Source organism: Molothrus ater, chromosome 25 (assembly GCF_012460135.2).
Source record: "Molothrus ater isolate BHLD 08-10-18 breed brown headed cowbird chromosome 25, BPBGC_Mater_1.1, whole genome shotgun sequence".
Lineage (NCBI taxonomy): Eukaryota > Metazoa > Chordata > Aves > Passeriformes > Icteridae > Molothrus > Molothrus ater.
In genome coordinates, this window is record NC_050502.2 from 5,187,285 (window position 1) to 5,208,465 (window position 21,181).

The window sequence follows — 21,181 nt, forward strand, 5'->3', positions numbered from 1 at the left end:
ACAAGGTCAGCAGCAAGAGGAGAACTCACCCTGGGCTAACGGCAGGCAGAGAGTTGGGAGATTAGTCACCATGCAGAGATCCACGTTTCCTGGGAAATAAACCAGCTGACAAGGGGTGGAGGACAGGAGAGACGCAGGACGGTGTGGGACTCGGTGCTGGAATTCAGTCCTTGGCTCTGCCCCAAATCCACACAGCCTCTGCCTCCCTCTCTGCATGTCCTCATTCACCGCCAGCTCCTCTGGGGCACCCGAAGCTCTCTGGGCTTTGCCAAGGGCGAGTTCTTGCCAGCACAACCAAAATCCCCCCAGGGCCAAAGGGAGAAGTGGCCCTAACCCCAGCCAGGACAGGCAGAGAGGGGCTCCTCCCCAGATATTTCTGCTGTCTCCCGGGACACAGGAGGGCTCCCAAACGGATCTGCCGGTCTATTTGGAGCACCAATGTTTGCCTAAGCAAATCGCTCGGAAAGCTCCACAAATAGCAGGAGGGCTGGTTAATTGGGAAGGAGGCAGAGAACCACGGAGCAAAGCACATCAGGCAGCACCGAAGGCAGGGAAGAGCACGGCTGAGGGGATCTGGCCACCCCAAGGGCACGCTTGCCCTCCATCCATTGTTGTCTCGGTCCCAGCACCACTGTCAACAACACTTTCTGCATATGCAAATAGGACCATACTCCCGCAATTACACGGCAATCAGAGGCAAATTACATTCTTGCTGTTTACTTTCAGTGTCCTTAATTAATCCGGTTATTAGACGATTAATGAAGCTTGTTTGGTGAAAAACTCATAGCATTTACAGCGTGAGCTCACGCGTGCAGCCGGCTGGCATCTCCAGCACGTGGGGCTGGGGGCAGCGCCTGTCCCCAAGGCCAGCAGAGCGAGGTGACACTGACACGGTCCCCGCAGGGCTCGGGGGGGTGCTCGGGGCTCGGCTTTTCCTGCTGTGCCTCCTCTCAGTCCTCTCCAGGAGCTCAGTCCTGCAGCACTTCCCAGCTCCCTGTCTGGAGACACAGCCCAAGCTTCCCTGCTCCTCTCCAAAGGCAGCAGGGCCCACATCCACAGCTCCCACCGCCCTGGAAGCTGCTGGAGAAGGTTCCCAGATCCGTGCGGCTGCCGGACCCCCTCATCCCTGTCCTCGGCCGGCTCCCAGGGCACCCTGCCCTCCCCAAAGGTCACCGCAGCTCGTGTTTGGTTAAGCTGCCGATAATGAAGTGGCATGTTCATCTAATGATCAAATTGCCGCACCACGAGCATGAAAGGCTGAGGAGAACTAATTAAGAAGCTCATTTGCATACTCCAGCGTTTCCGGTGCACGTATGGGGTTCCCATAGCAACCGGTACAAAAGCTGGTGATGGTGTGTGGATTTTAGGGGGGCTTAAAGCGCTGTTCCTTCCCTTTGTCATCCCCTGCGGATCACAAAGGCTCTGCAATGAAGGTGCGGTGACAGAGGGCTGGGGAGGGACATTTCTGCACACCGAGGCTTGGGGACAAACGAGCTGCGGGCGTGGCAGGGGCTGAGCCTGCTCCCAGCGCCACCGGCCCAGGTATCCGAGAGGCGAGCAGGGGTTTGGGGCTTGAGCAGAAATCCCTGGCCTGGTACTGCTCTATCCAAAACTTTCCCGAGTCACTTTGGCCTCAGCTCCCGAGGGGAGTTTTGCAGGGGACTGCAGCAAATCCCGCAGCATCCCAGAGCCCTGAGGGGACACCGGCTGCTCTGGGTGACACCTGCAGCACCCGGGACACGGGGACACTGCGGGATGGGACCCCAAATGCTGCACCCCAGTGTGGGAAGGAGGAATCCAGGACCGGCCAGGTGAGGGTGGCAGCTCAAGTCCCAGCAGGTTCCCCGCAGTGCGGTGCAGTCCAGCCCCGGCTCCTTCCATCATGTCACTTTTCCTAAGCACCGAGATTTCTTTTCTGCTTTGTATTTCTGGCAAGAAACCTTTGCATTTAGATAAGGAATAAAGCCTGGAATCAGATCTGAACTCTGCAGCAGAGATCAACATTTTAATGAATTAAATATATTCCAAACTAAACGTAACCTCTTAGCGCTCGCATTTTCGAGTGAGACTAACTTAAAGAAAAAGCCAACAATCCAACTCATTCCAGCTCTCCCCGGCTGTGAACTGGCCACAGGCCAATCAATTATCTCGAATTTATTCGTTATTCAACTTCCCTCCGACAGCCAATTTCCAGCCTGTGAATTGCAGGTGAGCGGCTCCCGCGGCCGCGGCTGCTCCCTCCTGCCAGCCCAGTTCGCAGGCACTGGTTTCACTGGTTTCACTGGTTTCACTGGTTTCACTGGGCTGCCCAGGAGCATCGCCTGGCCCGGAGCCACCAGCCAGGCGGGACACTCGGGCTGGCACATTCGGCGTCACACAGCCCCGGGGGCATGGAGGGACAGCGGCTGTTTGCCATCCAGAGCAGCGTTTAGAGATGCAAACAGAGCCCGAGCATCCCCCGAGGGCTGCGCAGCGCTGTCAGGCCTGGGAAGAGATATTTAATTCCTGGCTGTTAATGCAGGGAGGGCAGAGCTGCTCCAGCAGATGCTGCAGCTGGACGGAGCCCTGAGTGCTCCAGATGTTTGCTGGGCTGGGAAGGGCAATTTTGGGAGTGGGGAGAGCAGGGATGAGACCTCGGACGTGCTTCCCCAGGCTCAGCCAACAGAGCTGAGCGTTTGGGGGGCAGGTGAGGGATGCCAAGGAGCAGCAGCCAGGCAGCAGAGGAAGCCCAGCTGGTCCTTCCTGCAGCCCCCACCACACTCAGGGCTTGAGGAGCCCCAGAGCTCTCAGCCCTCCATTTCAAAGACCTCACCTCGCTCAAACCAGGAGCTTTTCCTCTGTCCCCAGCCTACCCAGCATCCTGGAATGAGCTCCAGACCCATCAGGCTGGAGCCCCAGAGCTCTCAGCCCTTCACTTCTAATATCTCACCTCGCTATTTCCCTCTCAAACCAGGAGCTTTTCCTCTGTCCCCAGCCTACCCAGCATCCTGGAACGAGTTCCAAGCCCATCAGGCTGGAAGAAGTCCCCTTGCCCATCCAAAGCTTTCTCCTCCCCTAACATTGTTTTCGTTCCCCCCCCCCCTCCCGTTTTTTATTCTCAATAAAAACATAATTACAGGCTTTTAAAAAAAGCAAATTATAGTGACATACTTTAATTATCTCCAAGCAATGGAGGACTAAATTACACAGTCAGGGAATCGGAGGTTACCTAAAAATAAAAGCAAGAAGCTTCATTAAATGCTAATTGCAGCTTTCACCACTGAAGTGAGATTTCAACACAGACCACCATTGACTCACTGGGCCCTACAAGAGAACATTGGGGCTGGGGAGAAACCCTGACATACACAGCTCGTGCCTCCATCCGTGGCTCCAGCCGCAGGGATTGCTCCAAAGGGAGCTCCAAAGGCCCCACTGCTGCTGGACCTTCCCCAGGGTGCTGTCACCTCCCTCCAGGGCACCCACTGTCTCCTCAGGGGCACTGCCCACCTTCCAGCAGCACTGGGGGGCCCATCACAGCTCCTCCAATGCTTTGGAGCAGAGAAACGAGCTCCAGTTTGTTCCCAGAGCTGCTCCTGCACCGCGGATGGAACCACAGCAGCCGCCTCTGCTCTGACCCCGAGTGCCACCTTGCTCTGAGCACCACTCTGCTCTCCTGGGGTGAAAATGGGTGAAAATGGGTCCTTGGGGCTCTCCTGGTGGGAGAGGAGCTGAATGGAGCCCTGCCCTCCTGTCCTGTCCAGAGCAAGCTCTGCTCCAGCCCTGCTCTTCCCATCCCCTTCCCCCAGGTTTCCTCCCCAAGGAGGAGCGGGAGATCTCCAAGCCCAGAGGGGCTGATTTCCCCCAAGACACAGGAAGGGAGGCACGAGGTGGCAGGCAGGCTGGAAAATTCACAGGGAAATTATCTTGTTTTTCCATTTCCCATCGAGTTGGCCTAATTATGCCACCGAAGTCTGTAATTTGCCTCTCACAGAAGAGAGTTAATGACTGGTTCCAGGCTGCTGCTGCTCCAGGCGGGGGCACAGCTCCCACTCCAGCCCCCAGCTGTGCCCTGGGACCCTGAAAATTCCTGTTTGTCCCTGGAGAAGGGAGCTCAGGAGAAGAGCTGGCCATTGGGAACAGCAGCCAAGGACAACAGAAAGTTCCAGGAGGGAGGAAGATACGGGCAGGGCATGGAGGGAGCTGGCACCAGCCCAGGTTTTTTTCTCACCACTCCTCAAAGTCCCAGAAAAAGTGAAAAATCTGCAGGTCAAGCACTCGGGGAACTCAGGCAATTATGGTTGTTTAAATTCAACAGCCCTTCACAGAAATAAGAGGAAAATCAGACAAGGGCTTTTAAAGCTCTGAGGGGAGGCGAGGAGGAGAAACGATGGCAACAATTTCCAGATACTTCATTAAAAAAAAAAAAAAATACCCAAAATACCCAAAACTAGGAATCTGATATCCAGGAATCAGTATCCACTCTGCTCTTCTCCCCAAAAATATTAAGCCAAGCAGAAAAGCAGAATCTGGATCCTCACAAGCAGCATCCACAGCAGAGCCTGGCTGGATCCCCATCCACCTCAATGGCTCACAGGCTGCTCCCTTTTAATTAACTCACATCATCAAAGAGGTGCTTAGAATTAAACAGCCCACGAGGTGCTGGATAAAAACCAGCTGTGTTGGGAGGTCACTGGAATGGCTTGGGAGGGACAGGGCCCCTCCAGCAGCTCAGGTTTGGGGTGATAAGAATGGGGCATTTCTGCGGGGCTTGGAACATCCCCTCACAGGCACAGCAAGGGGAGGCAGGTGGGGGCTGGAATTAAGTCAGAATCAGAATTTCCACTCATTATCAGGCAGAATTCAGGCTGAGAGCTGCTCGTGACACCATGAGAGCAGAATCCCCGAGCCAGAAGCAGATGGCAGCAGAGCCATCAGCTCCGGTTTCCTCAGAGCCCTCTGAACCAGGCAGGGCCTCACATCCCATCCGACAGTGATGGATGCGCTGGGAGCGGAGCAGTTTTTTCTCCTGAGAAGCTCTCTTGACAAGTATGATCTTATCAAAGTTTCCAGCTTTTCATTACGCTGCTTTTTTTCTCCTTTTTTAACTCCTGCCTTCAAGCCAGGCTCTGTCCCCTGTGCATTTCCCTCTGGCATCAATTCCTGGCTGAGGCTCCCGTGGGGCTCAGGGCACCCAGGTGCCCCCACACAGCCCATGGGGAGAGCAGAGCTGTGATTAACACACAAACAGCTCTAGAAATGTGCAAAATACAGGGGTGACATCACACAGGCTCAGAGAGGGGGAAATAGCAGCACTTTGGGGCTGGGGGAACAGGCACAAAGGGACAGGGAGCCATCCCAGCACCCCCTCCCTGGCCAGGCCCAGCTCCAGCTCCAGCATTTATTGGGCTTTTTATTGAAACAAAGCTTGTCCAGAAGCTGGAGGCACCCAGCACCTCTCTGCCTCCTTTCCCCACTTCCCAGAAAAGAGACAGGTCTGGACCCTCCTCTCCTGATCCAGCGGCCAAGAAGCCCAGCCAGCCCCAATCCAAGAGGGAAACACTTGGAATGCCCCGGCCAGAGACAGAAACAGCAGCAGCCAAGGCACCAAACCGCCCCCAAAAGGCACAGCCCAGGCTCTGGGAACAGCCACATCCCTCACACACAGCTGGGCCACCCCAGGGACAGCCTGGAGCCTGGAAGAGGCAGAGCTGCTTTTGTTGGTCCTTGTTCACCCAGGATCCTTTAGGTTGGAAAAGCCCCCTGAGATCCTCCAGTGCACCCCTTAACCCAGCAATGCCACCATGTCCCCAAGTGCCACACCTGCACACTTGTTAAACAAATCCCCCCAGGGAGGGGGACTCCAGTGCTTCCCTGGCAGCCTGAAGGTGCAGGAAGAAAACTGGGAAATCTCCCTGGGAAATCTCCTCCCCTCTGCTCCATCCTCACAGCTCAGGAAGAGAAAACGAGGAGGAATCAGCCCTTCCCACCCCAAAGCTGCCCCGTGCCAGGGATGTGCCATGCTCCCCTCTCCCTGTCCCATCCCCTCTCCCACAGTTTGCCAGCTGGAATCTCCAGGGATGGATGCAGAGGAAGGACAGCAAGCCCTGAGCTCTCCCAGAGGGTTTGGCCACCCAAAACCTTCCCTGGCACCTCCTGAAACCAAGTCACCAAGAGACAGCAAACGCCGAGTGCAAAACCAGGGTCTTTTATTAGAAATCTCCTCGTATAAAAATGATCATGCTCTACACAGTCATCGAATAATTCATAAACATCCAGGCACTGAACTTTGTTTTTTTTTTTGTGTGTTTTTGTTTTTTGACTGGTCAGTACATAAAGCAGACATATTTCAATCCATATGGTCATCACATACATTAAGGAACCACCTATAGAAATCAGCACTTTGAACACAGTCTAGGTTTTATTTTATTTTATTTTGCTGTCTGTTTTTTTTTAAATGTAAATTTTAAGTATTTTTATTTATTTTTCCTTTTTGCAACATATAGAATTTGGTAGGATATGGGGTAGAGAGTGAAGAGGGACGGAGGAAGACAGGAACGAAAAGAGATGGAAGATTAAAATAAAATAAAAAGAGAAAACAGAAGGTTCTGCACAACCACAAACAATCTCACAAATTCCAGAAAAGGGAAAATGTCGGGGCTCTTATTTTTTTTTTCCTCTTTTTTGCCAAAATACAGGAAAAAACAAAACCCAAAGACTTGCTGAAGTCCGTGCCCTCTTGCCCGTGCTCCGTCCCCGCTCTGTGGGAGCCATGCATCGCCACCGTGGGCGCTGGAAGAGTTTTAGTGTTTCTTTATGGATTTTTTTTTGCTGCTGTTGATGGCGTTTTCCCCCAGGATTCTGCCCTGGGGCTGTCCCCCGGCTGCCACCTGCCTGTCCCGTGGTGCTGTCCCTGCCAGGAGCTCAGCTGCCTCCTGCTCGCTGTTCCTGGAGCTAAATGGCGTGGTTGCTGTAGCTGACGTAGGTCTGCTTGGTGGCCAGTGCTGGAAGGAGACACAGAGCTCACGTGGGTCGTCAGCAGAGGACACCCTCCCCTCCTGGCACCTGTCCCACCCCCTGACCCAGCCATCGTGCCAGCAGGGCTGTGACAGGGTTTGCTCAGGGATCTGGGCAGTGCTGGCACTTGGGGTCCTTCCCTGAGCCCCACAGCAGCTGGGGGTGCTCCTGAAGGACACTTCACCCCAAAGAGAGCCCAGGATGTGCTGTGAGCAGTGGGAATGTGGTCTCAGGCTCCTCTCCACTTCCCTCAGCCACCTCCCACAGACAGACCCAGAGGTGCTGCACCTTCCCAAAGCTCAGCTTCTCCCAGCCAGCCCTGCCTGGCACAAATCGTGGGGTCCTAGGGGGTTTGGGGTCCCAGCTGGGTGTCCCACACCCGAGTCCCTGCTCCACAGCAGCTGGGAGTGGAGCAGCAGGGCACAAAATCCACCACCCTGCTGTCCCTTCATGCAGAGGGTGCCACAGGGACACAGCCCTGCTGCCACCCCCAGCTTCCCCAGACACACCAGGAGAGGAGGCAGCAATGGCTCCAAAGCCACCACACATCCCAGGGTGGCACTGGGGGGGCACAGCAAAAGCCACAGAGCAATGAACCCCCCACTCCCTGCAGAGCTGCGCCACTGCCCTCAGTGGGGACAACGCTCTGCTGATGTCCCCACGAGGTCCCCAGGTACCACGGGGTCAGCAGGCACAGGGACACCCTCCAGCCAAGGGCACAGGCAGGTGCTGGCACAGATGGCACAGCCTGGGCAGCACTAAGGTGTCCCCACAGGGAGGGGACACCAGCAGCTCACAGTGCCTGGCTGGCAGTGGAACCTTGCTGCAGGTCTCCAACTGGAGTTCCCAGATAACAATTAGATAGAGCAGAAGGAATTGGAGCTGACAGAGCTATTTGTTAGCTGCGATGTTTTCGTAGCTGATCTGCCCGTATCAAAGCCCTGTGAATTATTTATTCTGTTGTTTATTTAAGGCTACGTGACCCGGCAGTGACAGAGTGAAAAATGTCCCCTCGGTGCTGCGCTGACGTCCCCTGCGCCTCCCAGCCCCAGCACAAGAAGAGAAAATGAGGAGGAATCAGCCCTTTGCACCCCAAAGCTGCCCCCGTGCCCCGTGCCAGGGAAGTGCCCAGCTCCCCTCTCCCTGTCCCATGCCCTCTCCCACAGTTTGCAGCTGCCTGCCGTGCCCATTCCCTCCTGGGCACCACAGGAGCTGCCAGCCCTGCTCGCTGCCAGCTGCCCCAGCCCTCTGCAGTCAGCGATGTGAGGATGGAGCTCAGCTCTCCCCATCCCCATTTATGATCCCTCACCTTGTGTTTCCAGGTTCTCGCAGAGCTCCGACTTGGCCTCTCCGTTGGGGCGGAACCCTCCCTTCTGGGAGAACTTGTTGGACATGGTGGCGGCCGTCACCACGGCCTTGAGGCTCCTCTTGCGCTTGGGGACGTTCTGCTCCGGGTGGAAGAGGATGATGTACACCTTGGGCATGTAGAGCATGCCCAGGGACACCGAGGCACTCAGACTCACCGAGATGGTGAGCGTCGTGGTCTGGATGTACATCTGCAAGACACAAGGCCACCAGCTGAGAGCCCAAAGCCCCTGTGGGACCCAAAAGGGAAAGGAGGAAACGGGGAAACGAGGGAAAGTTGGGGTTAAATGAAAGGAGTGGGGAGGCAGTGCTGGAATGGTGGCAGTGCTGGTGTTCAAGGTGGGGTTTGATGCTCCACCAGCCTCAGGGCAGGAGCTGCAAGGCTGGTGCTGGGCACAGCAAGGACACCTGATCCCAGGGCACGCCCCACTGCCCTTCTCCCTTCAACAGGTAATTCCCATTCCCCAGCTGACTCCTGGGCTCTTGTCATGTAAGTCACATATTACACACCGACGCTGCCTTTTTGCAGTCAAAACTAATTTCACGCTCACTGTCCAGGACTAACAGTGACAGATGTTTTGCAAAATGAAAGCCCATTAATCTGACTGTAGAATAATCCATTTTTCTATGGAGAGCAGTTGGCAGGCTCCTCTCAAGCCAGGGCATCTGAAGCAGGTGGCAACTGGAAGCAGAGACCCCCTCCCTCTGCCCATCCCACCTCTCGGGGAGGCCAGGAGGGCAGGCCCCTGCTCCATGGGCATCCCTGCTCTGCCAGCATCTGGCTCCTTCCCCTCCAGCATCCCCTTCTCTACCAGGCAGTTCTGAAGCTCTGGGGATGAGCAGGGAGGGGGCTCTGGGTCTCCAGATGCCTTTGCACACACCTGTGCGCAGGGCACCCACAAGGCCTTAGAAGGAGCCTTAAAGCAGTTCCTGAACTTCACCTGATTCAATATCCAGGGGTTCCCCAGGTGTTTCACAGGTGGCATTTCATGCCCTCTGAGAAGACAGCACCTGGAGGAGCCAGGGAAGCCTGAGGGCTGCAGCAGCAGCCAGAGCAGGGTCCCCATGTCCCCAGGGGCACACCTGAGGGTTTCTGAAGTGAAAAGGTGATGGAGACCACACGCGAGGCAGAGGCTCTGCACAGCTCCCAGGAGTGAGAGCTGGTGGGACACAGCTGCCCCAGGACCCCTCCAGGACCCCCCCAGGTCCCACTTTTGACCCTGTAATGCCAACCAGGCCCAGAGCCCAGAGCGTTCCAGCCCCAGAGGGAAAATGCCACCAAGCTGGTTCTGAGTCAACTGAAAAACTTTGGTTTGTCCCCAGAATAAAACCTCCTGCTGTCACACGCGCCGGTTTGTTTGTTCCACCTTCTCTCTCTAGGCAGTTTTTGGAAATAAAAATGTCATTTCATCAAGCAAAGTCAAAACACATCTCTGTGCCAGAATATGTGCGCTTTTTTATTTCTTCCTTTTTTTTAATCTACTCCAACTCTCCAGACTCTGCCACGGGCGTCCTGGACCAGCCAGGAATGAGGGAAACACTGAGAGCCCAGCTCCAGGCACCCCAAGCCCTGCCTGGGGACCAGCACAGCGTGACCCTGGTGGGGCACAGCTCAGCTCAGCACCCTCACCTCCCTGGCTCCCTGTCTTCCCTTCCCTTCCATTTCCATATTTTGTGCCTCTGCAGAGAGTCCCCCTTCCCTGTGCCTTGGGGCTCGGGGGCGTTTCAGCGAGGAGGGAGGGAGCAGCTGAGCCAAGCTGAGCCAAGCTGAGCCAAGCTGAGCTGAGCTCAGACATCTCCCTGCGTGCTCCCCCCTCGCTCCTGGGCCACTTTTCCCAGTGCTGCCAGGGACTCCCCTGTGCTGAGACCCCGCTGGCCCCAGCCCCAGCTCCCCACCCCACTCTCTGCCTCCTGCAGCGCTTTTAGGGTCTCACAGGGCCACTGTGGCAACCTTCCCTCCATGCTGCATTTGCAGGAAGCGTTTTCTGCCCACTCCAGCCCCCGCAGCCGTGTCTCGCCGCAGCAAACCCCTCACCAGCTCAGACAGGAATATTTTTAGCCTGGAGCCTCCACACAGCCGTGCAGCTCTGCTCAGTTAACCTTTTGCCACTGCAAAAAATGACCATTTCTCACAGTTTCACTTCCCACTCTCTTAATTGGCTTCCAGCCCAGGACCTCGCTTTGCCCCTCCGTTAACGACACTGGAGCTTCCTCCTGAGCCTGGGAGGTGTGAGCTGTGCTTATTGAGCAAGTTCCAGCTCCTGCTGCCTCCAGGGCTGGATCAAAGAGCACAGGCAGCCCTGGCTCAGGGCAATGACGCTAAAGGAACAGCAGTAACCCCAAATGACCCCACAGCAGCCCCCAAACCCGCGCTGTGCTCGGCTTTGCTGAGCCTGGGTGAGCCTGTCCTGCCCGAGGGAGCAGCCCAGGCTTGAGGCACAGCCCAGGCTTGTGCCTGTCCCACAGCAAATCTCTGCATGAATGGGAAGCTGTCTCCACTCTAAATCCAGACCTGGTCCCACTCCCAGGGGTTTTGCACCGTGGTGGGTGCTGGGGAAGGGCAAACCTGCTCAGCATTCTGAAAACCACGGGACAGGCCCTCTCACTCCTTCCCTTCTCTCTTTTCCCTGGCTAAAAGCGAATGTGATAAACAGGCAAGCAGACAATGACTCCACTGTTCTGCTGCCACCTTATCAGTGCAGGAAATTGTCTCTTTCTTTAGATGCTCTGTTATTGCTATTCCTGTAATCCGCCGGGATCGGCGGGGATGAGAGGCTCTGCTCAGAAAAGGCTTGGGGGACTTGTTACAATAATGTGCCACCTCCATGCAAAGCTGTGGGCACGAGGAAAAGCAAATAAAAGTAAAAATGGGGATTGTAATCCAACTCCTCTACACCACGAGGAAGCCTTTGCTGCAGCCCTGCAGCCTCAGCTGGGGTCAGGGCAGAAATGCCAGGGGTTCACAGGTGTGGATTTGCCCCGTGGCATCCTCAGGACTTCAGCCATGAGAGAACAACCCAGACAATATTCCTGGATTTCCTGTTCCCAAGGGTGCAGACGCTCCACAGAGCCCAGGAGGCCCTCAGTCCCAGCAGCAGTGGGGTGAAGGGGATGGGATCCCTCCCCACAGTGAGCTGGGGGACACACTCAGAGCCACACCTTCCATGCAGGCCGTGCAACAGCTCATTTTCCACCCTTTTCTCCCCAAGAGTGCAAACCAACAACTAAAGCACTGAGGGAGCCCCAGTCACCTGCTGCTCCCTCCAGCCTCATCTGAGCACATCCATCATCCCCCAGCTGCGGCCCAGGGACACTCAGAGCCCATTCCCATGGCCTGGGGACACTCAGAGCCCATTCCCACATCAGCAGAGCAGAACTCCAGCCTGGAATCCCCAACCCCTCGAGGGTTGGCTCAGCAGGCTGGAGGCAGGGCTGGGCTGTGAGACAGAGCTCCGAGGGGAGTTGGGAACATCACTTTTTTCGCCTCTAATCAGCTTGTTAGCAGCCTAATAACAGAGCAGACCTGTGCATTACAACCCCCAACGAGAGGCACAGCCTATTGTGGAGCTGCTGCCTGACAGGCAGCGTTCAGCAGCCCTAAATTATCCCGTGACAAGCTGCAGTGAAGAGGTGAGCAACCTTGCACATAATCTACAATCATTATCATTTCCATCTTTATTACCCACAGTATGCCAAGCACATTAAGGAGGCTTTCAGGGAGCTTTTGTTTTGCAATAATTTCTTTAAAAATCTGCTTTCTTGTTAGTATCTCCCCTGCCATCTCATCAAAATGGAAATGCTGCAAAAGGCTCCATTTATTTCCTTTAATTCTCCTTCACACTTCCAGCCAGAGAAAGCCTGATGGGACTTTCTGGTTGAGCCAAGGTCAGAGGTGGCTGGGCAGACTCAGCCTCCTCGAGGGATGGATGCTCTGAGAAGAGATGCTCCAGGACACGACAAACTCAGCAAAAGCTCCCTCAGCAAACCTTTGCAACAGGTGTGTCCTAAAGCCATGGTGTCAGCAGCATGGGGACACACTCAGGGGATCCAGAGAGGGATCCGGGTGCTGGGACGCCCCAGGGATTTCCAGGGAACAGCAGCTCCAAGGTTTGTTCATCAGAGCAGCGCTGGCCTGGCAGGCGGGAGCTGTTTGCGTTCGACAGAAACGCGATGATTCCTGTTTTGGCTGGCAGGCAAAGGGATTTGGGTCTCATTCATAAGATTTTTATTCTTTGTTCTTAATCCCTCGCACTTGAGCACGGAGCCTCATCCAGGCTGGCCTCGGTCCCATGGGAACTCAGCACTGGGAACAGGGGCCAGCTGAGCAGCACCAGGTCCCTTTCCATGCAGGAATTATGCCCATGACACCCTGGACCTGCCCCAGGGGGCTCATCCTCCCCCAGCCCACACAGCAGCGGCCCACGAGGGGCAGTGGGGCCAACATGGAAAACTTCCCACCCTAATTCCCAAGCTGACCACGCTGCAGGGAAGTTCTCCTCTTGCTCAAAACACCACAGCCTCTCCCAGCCCTGCACACCAGACACCAGCCAGGCATCTCTCCTCCTTCCTTACCTTTTCCGCCGACTGCGACGTCCCAAAAAATATTGGGATGAAGGCTAACCACACAATGCAAGTCGTGTACATGGTGAACCCAATGGGCTTGGCTTCATTAAAGGTCTCCGGGACCCCGCGGGTCTTAATGGCGTACACAGTGCAGGTGACCATGAGGAGCATGCTGTACCCGAGCAAACAGATGAGGGACAGGTCCGAAATGTCACATTTGAGGATGCCCCGGGCAAAGTGGGGGTTTGTAGTCCGCTGGTCCTCGTAGTCAATGACAGAGTGGGACGGGTCCACGATGAACCAGATGCAGACGCCGACGAGCTGCAGGGAGATGAGGCTGAAGGTGATGACCAGCTGCGAGGCGGGGCTGATGAAGCGCGGGGCGCTCACCGACTTCTTGCCCTGCTCGAAGATGCGGTAGATGCGGTTGGTCTTGGTGAGCAGCGCGGCGTAGCTGATGCTCATGCCCAGCCCCAGGAAGATGCGCCGCAGGGAGCAGGTGCTGAGGTCGGGCTCGGCGATCATCAGGAAGGTGGTGGCGTAGCAGAGGAAGATGCCCGTGAGCAGGACGTAGCTGAGCTCCCGCCCCGACGCCTTGACGATGGGCGTGTCGTTGTAGCGCACGAAGGTGATCACCACGAACAGGGTGGCGATGATGCCCACGATGGCGATGAACACGGGCACCACGGCCCAGGGCGAGCTCCACTCCAGCTTGATGATGGGGATGGGCGTGCAGCTGGTGTGGTTCTCGTTGGGCCGCTCGTTGAAGTGGCAGCGCTTGCAGTGGAACTCGTCCAGCTGGTACTGGTAGCCGTCGCAGCGCTCGCAGTGCCAGCAGCAGGGGATGCCCTTCACCAGCTTCTTCCTCTCACCTGGCTTGCAGGGCAGGCTGCAGATGGAGCTGGGCTGCTGGCTCCCGCCCCCAGGCCACAGCATGCTCTCCACCTGTGGGGTAGATGGCACCAGCCATGCTGAGGGTACAGGGGGCACCTGCCGGGCACGCCTGGGCACAGGAAATGCCCTGTCTTGCTTGGATGTGGACCCTCAACCCATCAGTACATCCCACAAAGTGTCCCAGCCCAACCTGGCATGGGGCCAGGCAGGTGGTGAAGCTCTCCATTGGCCTTTTGGGAACATTCAACAACAGGAACTCAAAATGAAGCCCCTCATTCCCTGAGGAAGCCCCATCTGCTCTGGTCTGGCTCCTGTCTCCTGTCCCACACCCAGAGTCCCTAAGGTGTGGTCACACGTGCTGAAGCACAGGTGTGGACCTGGGGGACACCTTCCCCTCTGCCCCCACAGCTTTGGCTGCCTGACTTTGCACCCAGGGGCTCCCAGACTCTCCGTGGTGAGAACAGAAACCTGCAGGACCTTCCCCTAGGGCCACGCCCTTACCTGGAGGTGCAGGTGGTCTGTCCACTGCCCGATGACTTTGTACTCAGGGGTGGAGTTCCTGATCTGGTACTGGTAGATGTCGTAACGCCCCGGGGCATCTCCGTTCTCATTGAATGTCACAGGAGTCCCAGCAATGCCTGTGGGAAAGGGGGGGATCAGCACCCCAGCACCCCCACCCTGCCCCCTGGGGTCCAAGGGGGCTCTGGGTTGATGCTCCCCCCTCACTGCTTCTTCTCAGAAAGGGGTAAAAGGAGCTTTAAAAGTTAAATCAAGTGAATTCTGGAGATAAACACTAATGAAAGGAAGGAAGAGAAGAATCAAGCGAGAGGGGAAAATAAATAAAAGAGACACTGTGGAGGAGATCAGAGGGTGGAGATAAATAGCAATAATAAGGGGACCAGACAGAAAATGTTTAGTAAGGAGAAAGGGCAGAGGAAAAGATGCGCTTCCAGAGGAGATCTGAGACAGACAAGGGCAGAGCAGCAGGAGGCAGTGGGACCTGTGCCAGCTGGGAGGGAGGAGGTGGCAGGGGGACAGGATGGGCAGGACAGCAGGTGAGGGCAGGGTGAAGGCAGGGCAGAAAGTGAGGGCAGGGTGAGGGCAGGGCTGCAGGTGAGGGCAGAATGGCAGGTGAGGGCAGGGCAGCAGGTGAGGGCAGGCTGAGGGCAGGATTGCTGCCGGATTTACACTCCAAAAGCTCTCAGGAGATGTGGAAGCTCAGACCTCCTCACCCGCTGATCTGCCGCCCTCCCTCCACGCTGCACTCACAGTGCAGCAGCTGCCAGATGGTACCACAAATAAACTGTGGGTGCTGCTGCGTGACCCACACTGGGGACAAGCAGACACGCCAGGCCCCAGGGCACAGCAGACCTGAGAAGTTGACGTTGCGGATGTACTTGAGCAGCTCCACGCCGTCCACCGGGTCCATGCGGGGGCACAGCCCCACCTTGCCGGGGCACAGGTTCTTGTGCATGTTGTGCAGGGCGTGGCCCATGGCGTAGACGGCATCGATGACGAACTGCACCTTCCCCTCCTGCTCGTACGAGGAGTCCTGGCCGATCCTCTCCCGGTCTGCGGGGACAGGGGAAGGGGGTTCCACCTCCTGTGCCCCAGCCATGCCCCCCAGGATGTGTCTGCTGCACCCAAAGCCTTGCAAACGAGCCCGCCCTGGAGTGGAGCAGCTGGAAATTCCAACACCACTCCCGAACCTGCACATGCGGCCAAGGAACGTTCCCTGGGGAATACCCAGCCAATCTTCCCATCACAGGGTTCTGAAAATGTGCGTGCTGCACCCTGCTGTGCTTCCAAGAGCCCTGAGGATGTCACATCCCTGTGCCATGGGATATCCCTGAACTCCCAGGTCCCCAACAGGGGGACAAGAGGGTCCCCCACAGGCTGGGCTGTGACCAACATCCCACCCTCGCCCCTGGCATGTTTCATCCCTCCTTCATCTCCCAGGAGTTTCCACCAGCTCAGGCTCCAGCCGTGGTGTCAAGGACAGCCCAGGAAGCATCCATCACTGCCTGCCTGTCCCCATCTCACTCCCAAAGCCTCCTGTCACCCCACTCCCCTCGTCACCCCCTGCCTGTCACCCCCCTGCCTTGCTGACCCCACAGCCTCCCTGGCTGGCAGGATCCTGCAAGGATCTGGCAATTACCAGTGACAGCTGCTTTCCCCCCTGTCATAACCGCCCGCAATGGGACCACAAACATGTTAATCACTTAGCAGAAGACACCGATTAACGCAGCACGCTGTTAATTACAGCTAAGAGAGCGTCTCCCAAGGGGCACGCCGCTATGGAGAGCCTTGGCCTCTGCCCCTCCATCCCTGCCCTGAGGCATGGCCAGGCATCCTGCCAGGCCTCCAGTGGGAGGGAGGGCTTGTCAGGGAGCCGAAGGCACCACCTCCCTCCTCTGGAGAGGCGGCACATCCTAGAAAGCCACGCCAGGGTGCCCAAAATTAACTCCAGCTCTACCATGGAGGGATGCGCCCTGATGCGAGGTGGGATTCACAGGGACTGCAGGGACAGCACCATGTGCTGACCTTCCTTCCCTGCTGTGGGGGAGTGGGATGAAGCTCCAGTGAGAGGGGATGGCCCTGTGAGCTGTGCTGGAGGTCCCTGTGCCAGGACCTGTGCCACTGACATGACACTAAAGCAAACTGATAAGGAACTGACCGACAGGAAAAGATGATATCGGGGAGGTGAATTCATAGCCCATCCTTCAAAGTTATAAAAACGCTTTTGGAATGTGGAGATTACTCATGCAAAGCCCGGCAGGTGATCCCTCCTTCCACATTATTGACAGGAGCCATTAATCTTCTCCCTCAACTTCAGGCCCTTCCCCATATTCATCTCCAAAGGCGCAGACAGGCCACTCTGTCTTGTCAAGATAATTACCCATTAAAAGAAGAGCTGTAATAGACTGTCCAGGGAGCTGAGCCCATGGGGGTGTCACAGCCCTGCCACCATCCACAGCACTGTGCTGCCCAGAGCACACACAGGACCTGGGGCTTGTCCTTACAGCTCCTCAGCTTCCCTCAGTCCCCTCATCCCTGCACACATCCCAAAATCCAACCACCGCAATAGCACAGGCTGTGGAGGCTGCATTTTCATCCCTGTGCCAAGGCTGAGCAGTGCAGATAAGGAGACATCCCTGGGGCTGTCCCTCTGTCTGTCAGCACCTTGCCCCCGGCCCCAGCTGCTTTTTTCCAGACGGGAATTAGGCCAGTGCACAGAGGGGCAATGTGGAGCAGACAGACGAGGCTTGTTCCAAACCTGGAGACAATAAATCTCTGCCAAGCTCCAATAGAAGAGGGCCACAGAAGGGAGGTGACCTGCTGATTACAATAGCAGGGTCGTGCATCGTTCTACAGGGCTGGTAATTAATTTTCAAGAGCGTGACGAGGCTCAGCGGCCCCCTCGGAGGAGGGACGCAGCTCTCCCCCAGAGGCGGATGAGACGGGATTAGAATCAATTCCCTGCACACCACTGGTCCTGCCTTTTGGCAGGACTTAATCAAAATCACTCCCAGCACATCTGTGGGGAGCAGGGGATGGAGAATCTCCAAATCTTGTGGGTGCTGGTGGCAGCACCCAGCACCCCTTGCTGTGGTTTTGGGCTGGGTGAGCCCATCCAGGAGCAGGGACGGTCCCTCTATGTGGGATGCTTGTGGCAAGCATCTGATGGGTGCTAGGGCTGATCACAGGCAGCTGCCATCAGGAATTCCATCAGCTCAGCCCTCACCTTCCTCCCAGCTCTCCCATCCAGGGAGGGGAGCCAGGAGCTGTCTGGTTCAGAGTGGGACCCTTCGGTTTGGTTTTTGGGGTGGAATAAACTAGCCAAGCTGGCAATTCTTGGCCATGTTGGGCTCTACCCAAACCTGAGGGAAACAGCCCCAAACTGGGCATTTGCATCAGCCCTGCAAGGCAAGAGCTCGTGGATCTGCAGGGGCAGGTGATTTGCTTCACCAGGCGTTAGCTCCCTGCTCTATCTGCCAAGCAATCACTTGGGAGATGGTTTATTTGCTGACAAATTCCGATGATTTACAGACAGCTCCTAGGACATTTGCCACATCGTACTTTCGGCTGCTTCCACTGACACCATGGCCCTGAAATATCACCTGTTTAAAAGCTGCATCACAGTGGAGATGAGGAGATCAGCGCTCACAGGGCCTGCTCATGCATCTCCTGGGGCCAAGGGTTCCGTGATGCTCTGGAGAAGGATGAGGAGCTCTTGGCTACCCAAGGCCATGGCCACAAGCCAGTTTCCTGGTGTGCCCTTGCTGCTTGCTCAGCTCCCACCCACCCAGACCATCAGCTGAACCCTTGGGGAATGCCTGCAAGGACAGGGACGTGGAAGCACCATCCTGCTCATCCTCAGTGATGAGAGCAGGGGGAAAACAAAACCTTCACAGGCACAGCCAGGTCCCTCTGTCTGACGGCACACGATGGCTTCCAAGACACCCCTCCCAAGGGGACAAAGGGACGTGCCAATGTCCCCAAGTCCTGCCATGTCGCAGCCCACGAGCCACGGCGCCGTCATCTGTCTTCAGCCGGTGCCAGGCAGGCAGTAAATCTCTCCCATCTCTCAGTAAACATGTCACCTCCCTGAGCCTCCAACCATCACCTGACAGCAGCGCTGTCAGCAAGACAGATCCCCGGCTGCCTTGTTTACTGCACTCGTCCCTAAAGCCTCTTTTGGGTGGAAATGACTCAAAATGCGCACTGGGGCTTGAGGAAGCAGTTGGGAACCTGGAATGGGGATCCCCACCAGGATCAGAAAAACTCCATGCTCACAAGCAGAACCACACACCCCCTGTGAGCCCCCAGCCTCCCAGAGCAGCCCCCCCAGCTCTCACTGGTGCATTTCTTGATGCTGCTGCCCTTCCTCAGCGCGTGCCGGCTCAGCTTGCAGTGGAAATTCTCCTCCCAGAACTCGGCAAACCAGATGTTCCTGCGGTTGTTGTCCAGGGTCCTGCTGGAGAAGTAGCGGTCGAAACCTGCCCGGGGAGAAAGTGGATGGAGGGGATAAATCCCAGGGATGACAGAGAGATGCATCCTATACTCTCAAATTCCCCAGGCAGAGGGGAAGAGAGTTCTTGTGAGCGATGGGGACACATCAGAATGTGGTGGGATTCCGTCCAAAGCGTCACTTGTGCAGAGATGCAAGTGGAAAATCCACTCAGGGAAGATCCTCTGCAAAGCAGAGACTTTCTGGGACTTTGAGAGCAAAAAGCCTCTCTAGGTACGTTGGTGATAAAGGGAGAGTAGGGAAAACATGGCACATGGAAAATAAGGTGACTGGCGGGCAAATCAGGAGGCCTTTAAAGTCCATGGTGGTTTCACAGCCAAAACCTGCAGTTAAGGAGGGCAATCTCACCTCTGACTGAGACCCTCTTGGGCAGGATGGTGACAGAGCCCTCGGCCACCTCCTCCAGGTGCAGGACGGGGGCAATTTTGGAGCCCCAGCTGTCCGAGCCCATCCAGATGAAGTGCCCGGTCTGGTTCGCCCTCTTGGCCGCCTCCAGCACCCTTCTGTGGAAAGAAGCAGCAGAGGCTGGGCCACCAACTCCTTGTCTGGCCCCAGGGCAGTGGGGACACTGGCACACTGCTGGTGGCATCTCCTGCTCCAGGCACAACCTGGTGCACATGGACACACAAAATCCAGCGGTGCCACTCAGCTCCCACACCCTCTGTCCTCCCAGCCCAGGCACACAGGCTGCTTCTCTCACTTCATTTGCATATTTGCTGACTGGTAATTGAATTTCCCCTTAATTACCCAACATTAGGAAAGGAAAAAAAAAGGAAAAGAATCAGGTTATGCCGCAGCAGGCAGGGAAAGCAGCAGCGTGGAGAGCACGTGCCCCCAGCATGGCCAGACCTGGGAGAGGAGCAGCCAGTGCTGCCAATGCCCAGCATGGAGCTAAACTGGGCCCTGCTGGGTTCAACTGGGCTCTGCTGGGTGCAGCTGGGCAGCTGAGCAGCAGCTGGGAGCAGAGATGCCATCGGTCCTGCTGAGCATCCCTCCTGGTGCCAGACACTCCTGCACACTCCTCCAGTGCCAGCCAGGCCAGGAACTCGGTGAGAGGATGGGAACAGAGCTGTTCCTGGATCTGACCCTGTGGGCTCTCTCTCCCAGGGCTCACTGTCCCCTCGGGGGCTCCTGTGGGTCCCCAGCCATGTGGGAGCAGGGCCCAGGGCAGCTCCATCTCCCCGTGCAGAGCCAAGGCAGGCTGTGACTCAGCCCCCGCGTCGGAGCTGATCTTTTCAAGTCCAGATGGTGTTTGAAACGTGTAATAAGGGAAAAAAACCCCATAGAAATCCAGCAGAGTGCAGACAAGATGGGAAGAGGCAGGCGTGCAGTGGGAGCTGTGCAGGCTGCTCCGAGCTCATCCTGGGCTGCCCTGGGCTCTGGGCACATCCATCCCCAGGACAGTCACAGCCCATGTCCCACTCTGTGACAGCAGCACCTCCAGCTGCCCCTGCTCCCTGTGCAGGGCAGGATCTCCACAGGGCAAACCCAGGAAATTCCCATGGGATCAGTGATTTACACTCAAACTGAGCCAGGCAAGAATTCCAGCTACAACCTTCCCAATCTGTCCTTCCCATCTTCCAGGCTCTACAGTGCAGGGTCAGGATCATGGAGAACCCCACTCCTGGGCTAAAGGGGGCTGCAGAACCCCCTGCCCAGAGCTGCAAGCCCATTTGGATGTTTCCAGAGCCCTGATAACAGGACCTGCCATTTATCCTGCAAGGTAAATCCCTTTTCCCTCTCACCCCCACCCCATGTCAGCTCCACAGACATTTCTATTAAGGAAGGAAAAAAGAAACTGGGAGAGTTTGCACATCTGATGTAAACTGATTTAAACTTGCAGTTTACCCACATTTACATAATGTTTGCTGATTAATAAATTAGACACTTAGGAAATCAGGGGTAGCTCCATGTGAATCATTCTGCTCCATAAACAACAGAGCTGCAGCCGCCGCTTCGCCTGCAGAGCAGCTCATCACCCTGAGTGCAGGCCACCTCCCCGGCCCTGCTGGGCACAGAGAGCTGGGGAGGTCCCCAAAAGGTCCCTGAAAGGTCCCTCAGATCTGTTCCTCTGCCACGCTGGAGCTGGGGCTGCTCTGCAAAGCAGAACCAGCGCCTGGGTCCTGCCCTGGCCAGCTGGGAGCAGCCCCTCAGGATATCCAGGGCTGCCAAAACTGATGGGAAGTGGGATTTTCCTCTGCTGGCTCTGTGTGGCTGTGGTTGGATGGCAGCCACCTGCCAGGTGGCCGCTCTGAGTGGGTCCCCACTGCAGACATTCCCTGCCATGCCACACAGTGCAGCCTGTCCCCACTGCAGACACATCCCAGTGCATCC

The 21,181-nt window shown here is 56.4% G+C and overlaps 1 protein-coding gene across 3 annotated transcripts in view; it reads right to left on the reverse strand.

Moving 5' to 3' along the window:
• Positions 1 to 6,163: 6,163 nt before the first annotated feature.
• GRM4 (glutamate metabotropic receptor 4) overlaps positions 6,164 to 21,181 on the reverse strand; it is a 34,467-nt gene continuing 19,449 nt past the window's right edge. For all 3 annotated transcript variants that reach the window (XM_036398211.2, XM_036398213.2, XM_036398212.2), the window contains exons 5-11: positions 19,196 to 19,350; positions 18,675 to 18,815; positions 15,187 to 15,387; positions 14,317 to 14,453; positions 12,931 to 13,866; positions 8,303 to 8,549; positions 6,164 to 6,980 (exon numbers count right to left, since the gene is read on the reverse strand). In XM_036398211.2, coding sequence (XP_036254104.1) covers positions 6,931 to 6,980; positions 8,303 to 8,549; positions 12,931 to 13,866; positions 14,317 to 14,453; positions 15,187 to 15,387; positions 18,675 to 18,815; positions 19,196 to 19,350 — 1,867 coding nt within the window. In that variant the 3' untranslated portion in view covers positions 6,164 to 6,930. The remainder of the gene's footprint in view (positions 6,981 to 8,302; positions 8,550 to 12,930; positions 13,867 to 14,316; positions 14,454 to 15,186; positions 15,388 to 18,674; positions 18,816 to 19,195; positions 19,351 to 21,181) is intronic.